This window comes from Mizuhopecten yessoensis, unplaced genomic scaffold (assembly GCF_002113885.1).
Source record: "Mizuhopecten yessoensis strain PY_sf001 unplaced genomic scaffold, ASM211388v2 scaffold455, whole genome shotgun sequence".
In the NCBI taxonomy this organism is placed as follows: domain Eukaryota; kingdom Metazoa; phylum Mollusca; class Bivalvia; order Pectinida; family Pectinidae; genus Mizuhopecten; species Mizuhopecten yessoensis.
Window position 1 is genome coordinate 103,249 of NW_018403555.1, and position 7,577 is coordinate 110,825.

The 7,577-nt window shown below is 34.6% G+C and overlaps 1 protein-coding gene across 1 annotated transcript in view; it reads right to left on the reverse strand.

Annotated features, from left to right (window-relative positions):
* Positions 1–4,310: 4,310 nt before the first annotated feature.
* The window catches only part of LOC110449461 (ceramide synthase 5-like), a 23,973-nt gene continuing 20,706 nt past the window's right edge, over positions 4,311–7,577 (reverse strand). Inside the window, exons 6-9 of the mRNA XM_021496341.1 lie at positions 7,201–7,422; positions 6,597–6,703; positions 5,970–6,138; positions 4,311–5,384 (exon numbers count right to left, since the gene is read on the reverse strand). Of these exons, the coding sequence (XP_021352016.1) occupies positions 5,247–5,384; positions 5,970–6,138; positions 6,597–6,703; positions 7,201–7,422 (636 nt within the window). The 3' untranslated portion in view covers positions 4,311–5,246. The remainder of the gene's footprint in view (positions 5,385–5,969; positions 6,139–6,596; positions 6,704–7,200; positions 7,423–7,577) is intronic.

Here is a 7,577-nt window from a genome sequence, read left to right on the forward strand (position 1 = left end):
AAGGACGGTTTCAGGGAAACATTTATGAAAATATGGATAGCTTTCTATGTCGGAGAAAATTTCTATTTGTCTTCTTGCAATTGCATATGAATGGACTAAGGTACAACCACTCTAGTTAAAGAGTTAAACGTTCCTGATTACATAACACAACACATATATAATTATAAAAAAATAGGTACACCAATGTTTAAAAATATAAACACTGATGTAGATAGGAAATGAAGTAAGTTCTCTTCAAATATGTTAGATCTGCTTCATTACAAACAGCGTGAAAAGGTTACATAAACAGTTTTTAATTTACATAATACGACATTAAAAGAGACAAGGCGACCTCTGGCTGTCCTCGACTATCTATTGTTTACAATTAGTTTTAAGACCCTATTAATAGGTCCTGCAGTAGTGGACACCACGCTGGAAATCTTACCCCATGGCACCAGATACGCCGAGTCATTCTGGATAACTCCGGAAGGCCAGATTGATTTATTAAGTAATCTACTGGAACTATATGTACAGTCATTCGGAACACCTCGCCCCGATTCCAGTTCCTTCCAACGTATCGGCCGAGAAGTTCCGAGTGATGTACAGTAACACACATAGAGTGGTATTAGGTTCACAGGAGTTTGTCATTGGCTCATGTGTAGTTTTTTACTGGAATAAATAAGTGGTTTTACTGGAGCTAATATGGATTTCACTTTGATAAAGAATAAAGAAATGGAATTATATTTGAATACTTGTGTATCAAAGCATATACTTGTATACACAGGTATGTACTTAAGTATAAATATGATGGAACTTGAGATTACGTAGGTTTGTACATACACGTTTCTCTCTGAATTCTCATAGATCTGTACTTGAGCAGACAAAGATTTGCTCTGGAGCACACTTAGGTGGGTATTTGAATACACACAAGTTTCTCGCTGAATTCTCATAGATCTGTACTTGAGCAAACAAAGATTTGTTTCAAGTTTCACCGATCAAATTTCCAAAGCCTTTGATAAAAAAGTAGAATTACATGCTGTATATACTGATTTTTCAAAGGCATTTGACAAAGTAAACCACAGATTATTATTGCATAAGTTAAAATTGTATGGTGTAGAAGGTAGCATTTTAGATTGGTTTGCTACTTATTTGAAAGACAGATTCCAGCGTGTTACTGTCAATGGGGCAACATCCGGTTGGTGTGATGTAACTTCCGGTGTGCCTCAAGGTTCGATACTTGGACCTAAACTTTTCCTTATTTTTTATCAATGAACTGCCATCTATTCTGAAATTTTCTAAATCTTTTATGTTTGCCGACGACAGCATTTTTTTTAAGTGTGTAAGAACAATGTCTGAGTGTGAGCAGCTACAGAGCGATATAGATAGAGTGTATGATTGGTGCACTGTGTGGAAAATGAAAGTGAATGTAAAGAAGTGCTGCTAGGTAATTTTTACAAACAAGAAGAAATGTATAAATTTTAATTACACTATGAACGGTGACAACCTGAAGAATGAATGGTGTGTGAAAGATCTTGGTGTTTGGCTGACCTCTTCAATGAGTTTTAATACCCACAAATACCTGTTTTAAGGTCTCTATATATAAGTCTTGTCAGGAGTCAGTTAGAATACTGTCGTCAGATCTGGTCTCCTTACCAAACATCTTTAATTCACCAGGTCGAAGTTGTCCAGCGCAAATTTTTGAAATTTTTATGTTTTAAGGCACACGTTGACTACAATTCCATGTCTTACGCTGACACTTGTAGGCATTTTAATCTTCCTAGCCTCGAACATAGGCGGACATTTTTAGACTGTGTATTTCTTTACAAATGTGCTAATAGTGCTTTTGATTGTCCATATTTAGTCAAGCAAATGTGTGTTTTAGTCCCTGGTCGTAATCTACGATCAATTCGTTTTAACCAGTTTTACTGCCAGAGGAGTAGAATAAACGTTAGAAAGTATAGTATTTTAAACAGGATTCAATGTAATTTTAACTATCTTGTTTTTGCACCAGACTGTGATATGTTTTGTTCCTCTCTCGCCGTGTTCAAAGTACGGTTAAAGAATATTTGCTATCACTAATTCCTTTTGTTTTACATATGAGTATCTTTTAGTGTGTGTTACAGTGATATTTTATACTTGTGTTGTAATGTTGTTATCCATTCTGTTAGTGGACCCTTGGGTCTGTTGAATTGGAAATAAATAAATAAATAAATAATTTGCTCTGGAGCACACATAGGTGGGTATTTAAATCCACATAAGTTTATCGCTTAGTACTCATATATCCGTACTTGAGTATACTAAGGTTTGTACTTGAGCAAGCACAATATTTTAATTGAGCATACATACATTTGTACTTGAGCGCAATTGGTAATTTAATAGAGACAAGTCTACATAAGTTTGCCAGTCAGTAGTTGTGAAGTTGTAACAGTATAACAATATTTAAATGCACGTTTGCCCTTTGTGGGTTTTTTCTACATATGTTTCAAAATACTGAACATATGGTTTTTCAACCTTCTGATATTTAATATCACTGACGAGTCCTTAATGGACAAAGCGATCATATGATGCAGTATAACATTTACAATGCTTGGTTTACGGTATCGACATACAAAATGTTCGAAAAGTTGCTTCTTTTCTTGGTATTGCTAGTAACTGTTATACATATAATTGTAATAAAAAGATCCCTGTCCCACTGCACTGCCGTTTCCCCCATATGCAGTCCCCTTAGCTTCCCTAGGTATGTGGATATAACTGTAGCACATATGGGCTACATGTACTACCCTTCTGTTGACCAGGTAGCTTAATCGGTTTCAGTGGTGACATAACAATCGGAAGTCAAATGTTTGGATCCCGGTCTGACCCCGCAGACGTGTTACCACTCAGAACCCGTGTGTAGATTATATTTTGTTTTATTTCATCTCCATTATGTTTTCATACAGTTCCCGCAAGGTTTACTTTTCTTTTTTAAAATGATTTATCAAAGCTAAAGTCATACCGGAAAAATAAGTTTCGAATATTGCATAGTTTCATTGTTGGCAGTGGTACGGCGATCCTTAGGTTAGGCGGTCCTTAGGTTAGGCGACCCTTAGGTGCACAGAGATTTGTTATTATGTACAGATGTTTGTTTTTGGCTAATCTTTATCTTCATCAAGGATTATTTGAGACAATGTTTATGCAAGCTTTTTATTGAATTACACTATACCGTTTTGAATGTTTTGCCAAATCGTATCATGAAGTATTATATGGAAAATACTTAAAGATTAAGTGGCGGCCGCCAGATGATTAATTGGCGGCCGTCAGATAAAATATTTTCGCAATCACAAAAAAATTGTCGTATGCGAGCCTTTGCTTTGGATTAATTGTAAAACCGGGTCAATATAGTATCTGTTTCATCATATTGTCAATGGATATGTGTATGGAATATAACAAATAGCTAGTGTGACCTTTGACCCCAAAAAATTAACCTTTCCCATTTTTTTTGTGTTTTCAAATTTGTATGTGTGTTTAACCACACACTATGGAATTATGATAGTGAATACAAAGTGTCTTTTGCCATTAGTTTGAGGTTCGGCTTAATTTGGGTAGAATGGTTAGACTATGTTGTTACGGTTAACACTTACTGATTAAAAACTGCAAATCAGCTTATATAAGTTTGAGATTTAGTTCTTTAATCACATTTTTTCGTAATGAAAAAAAATATATATGTCGATCAACTGTATATTAAAAAAAAAGATAAAATATACATCGTAATAATCACTCATTAAACGTTTAATCAATAATGTTTCCATTATCTAACAAAAGGAATGTTCATACTGGTTCGCAAAAAACAAAAATGTATTTTCTGTTTTTGGACTCTAGTCCCATTATAAGCAATGTGCTTAAACCTTGTATTTTCTGATTTCTTTTATCGGGTAGATAGTATTTCTCTCATATCAAAAATCGAATTCATAGGTATCAAAAATAGATTAAATCCTCTAGTTAAGGAAACATACATACAATCAGAGATACAAACAGGTCTTAACAAAACATTCAATTGACAAAAAATTACCAAAGGTATAAATTGCATGTCAGAAATGTATTTACTTCCTAAGCAATAATGATCAAGCACTTCCAGAATAAAAGTAAATGTAATTTCAAATTGTCAGTAAGGTAAGATGATATTCGATACCAGGGGCGTTTCTAGGATATTTGAAAGAGGGGCGTAGAATCAAATCTTTCGCCCAGCGGAGCGAGGCGAAAAAAGATTTGGACCTTTTTTTTTGCTAAAAAACAAAATAATTGTGAAATGCACTAATGTAACGGTTCCTGACTTGGAGCATGTATATTTTATAGTTACGGTGTCAGGGTTTGACATTTTTTTATGCCGAATTCTCTCCATTAATTGTCTATGGTATATTAAAATGATTGGATGGATCTTAACAGCAGTAGACCAATAACGAGAAATTCCAAATTCTAGGGTATAAGGCGTTACTTAACATTTCAATAGTTCTAGGCCAGGATTTTATGAACGGGAGGCGTAATTACGGTTGCCCTGGTAGAGTCCATGGGGAAGCTCAGAAGCTCCTGGATTTCAACAATTAAGCATCAAATTATGAAGTACGCCCAACGACCCGCCCCTGGATTACGGAGTTTGGTTAAGATCTGAATTCCGGGACATTTGTAAGATGAAATGTAATGACCTGCAAAATGGTATCTTTAACGTAAGGAATCATATTTATTAGATTAAAAGGGAAAAGTTGTGCTAATTAGATATTAATCAATCTTGACTATCTTTATGAAACATTTACATGAAAATCAAATCATAACTATTAAACAATGTCCTGAGGTTCGATATGTCATTCTCAGATACTATATATACAAAAATTAGCACATTTTTGCAACATTTTTTATCTTTGGACTTGAACAAAATATTATGCTGTGCTAAATAGCAAAACAATATTCCCGTCAACGTGAAAGGAAAAATCAGCTTGGTGACTCCCTGTAACGTGTTCATACAAGTGTACCATCGTATAATGTTTTCGTTGGTAGATCAGCAGTCGCTATCTGCTCTGCCTACAAAATCGTATATGGCAAACAAATATTACAATATCTGCTAAAAGGTGTATATATATTAAAAAATATCGAAAAATATATCTTACAAAGAAATTAATAAAAATATGTTTTAAAGAAAGTATTTTTCGAGAAGTTGGATCACTCCTCGTAAACAAATGTCAATAACTTCAGACGAAACTGTCTGTTTGCTTCGTCCTGTCGCACATCTCTGACCTTTAACCCCTGGTGCCATTGGTCTGTGGACGTCTAGTCAGACCGTTGGTGGATCCATTGGTGATGACGTCAGTTTCCTTGGATATGTCGTCTTCCTCTTCATCAGAGGAATCTTCCGTATCCTCGGAAACGTCTTTCATCTAGGGTAAGAATGGTATGTATTAAGTACAGCGTTCCTAGAGTACATATCCAATAATATTTCATTATATATTGATTAAATGCTACAGATCAAGTTTCTGTTTTTAGTAGGGCTTGGTACGTATCTTTGTGTCCTTCTGGAGAGCGATTTCTGTATAATGCATTGTGATGAAAATTGATAAAGTCAAAATATATGATTAATATTTACAGGATTTGTCACTAGAGATAGTTCTGTTTAACTTATCAAAGTATAAATATGTGCTCGCTATTTGCAGGATTTGTCACTAGAGATAGTTCGGTTTAACTTATCAAAGTATAAACATGTGATCACTATTTACAGGATTTGTCACTACAGATAGTTTAGATTAACTTATCAAAGTATAAACATGTGGTCACTGTTTACAGGATTTGTCACTACAGATAGTTTAGATTAACTTGCCAAAGTGAAAATATGTGATAACTATTTGCAGGACTTGTCATTAGAGATAGTTTTGTTAACTTGTCAAAGTGAAAATGTGTGATAACTTTTTGCAGGATTTGTCACTACAGATAGTTTAGATTAACTTAACATTGATGTACGATCTTACCTTCTGGTCAGTAGAAAACTTTGAAAGGATGATGCGGGATAGCAGAATGGTCCAGATTATATGAAGAATCTGGAGGACCCAGAGCAGAGAGTTCAGGGACCAGTATGCAATTGTTAGACTGTTTCTATCTATATACTGCAATGACTCGAAGGTTGCAGACCAGACTAACCTGTAGCATAAGGATACTGTTATTTTTTATGCAAAAATAAAGAGTCTGAACTGTTTCCAGCTAAAACATTAATGTTAATGAATCATTAAAAACCTTGATGTGATTAATGGATCAATTGATTAAAGTATAATTATGCAACTGTTGTATTTAATTAATGACGCATCTTTAGGATTATAAATGATAACTTATGATTGCCATTATCCAAAACTTACTTTCTCCATGTTTTGCCATTGAAATGACCCACTAAACTTGAAATGACAATCTTTAAACATTGAAATGCTGCAATGTCGTATTTCACGTAACGTAACAAGCATTTTCACTCTCATGTAGTAAATTCATGCTTTACGTTCTATAACAAGCATTTGCCACTGTACTTTTCTATTATCATGTTTTATATACCTAATAGACATTTCCCGCTGTAATGTTGAAATAGTGGTCATCCGTATTTTGCTACTCACCAGAACGGATAGATGATCAGCTTTGAAACTAACCACACCACGAAGAACACGACGAAGAAGTACTCGGCTAAAACCTGTTTTTTTGCATAGTTAGCCATCTTAGAAGGCTGAAATTAGAAATTATAACTCACTTCGTCCACAGTCCTACTCATATTGCAATTCAATTTACCGATATTGATCAATTATCGACTTTCGTTGAAGTGAAAATGTGGTTATTTAGACTTGAGAAAGCGATATTAACCGTTAATTTCGTCTCAGTCAAAGTCCTCAATTGCTATATATATTAGATCTGACTTTGTTTTTCATTACACAAATTGGAGCACAATCAAATCCTCACGGGAAAAGTACCTCATTTGGCAGAGAGCATTGCGACGTTTTAATAGAAGTGACGCCATAAAGAAAATATCAACCTCATATTTCTAAAAATAGAAACATCGAACCGGTATAAAAAAAATCACTGACAATTATGATGATTCAACCAATCAGGTTTTTGATAAACGATATGATTTAATATTAGGATGGGACGTTTACAAGAAAGCACGTGTTAGGACGTAATCAGTTATTGGATACTTTGTTTATGATAGAAGTATTAAAGTGTACATACAGCCATCATAAAGTCGTTGGAATCGTGTAGAATAAGCACCAGCGAACCAATACGAAGTTGGTTAGAGACGAAGGAAAAATACAGGAGCAGTACAGTGACTATGTGATGGACGACCAACTCTGGGAAGTCTTTTCTTTTGCTGTCAAACATCAACATCAATAACATATGCCAGTAGAACCCCATTTCAATCGTGTAGTACCAGTATAAATCGTTGGGTACATGCTAAAAATAAAAACGTATTGAAGTCAAACACAGCTTGTGTTATCACATTCTGTCAAACACAGCTTATAGTATCACACTCTGTCAAACACAGCTTATATTATCACACTCTGTCAAACACAGCTTATATTATCACACTCTGTCAAACACAGCTTATA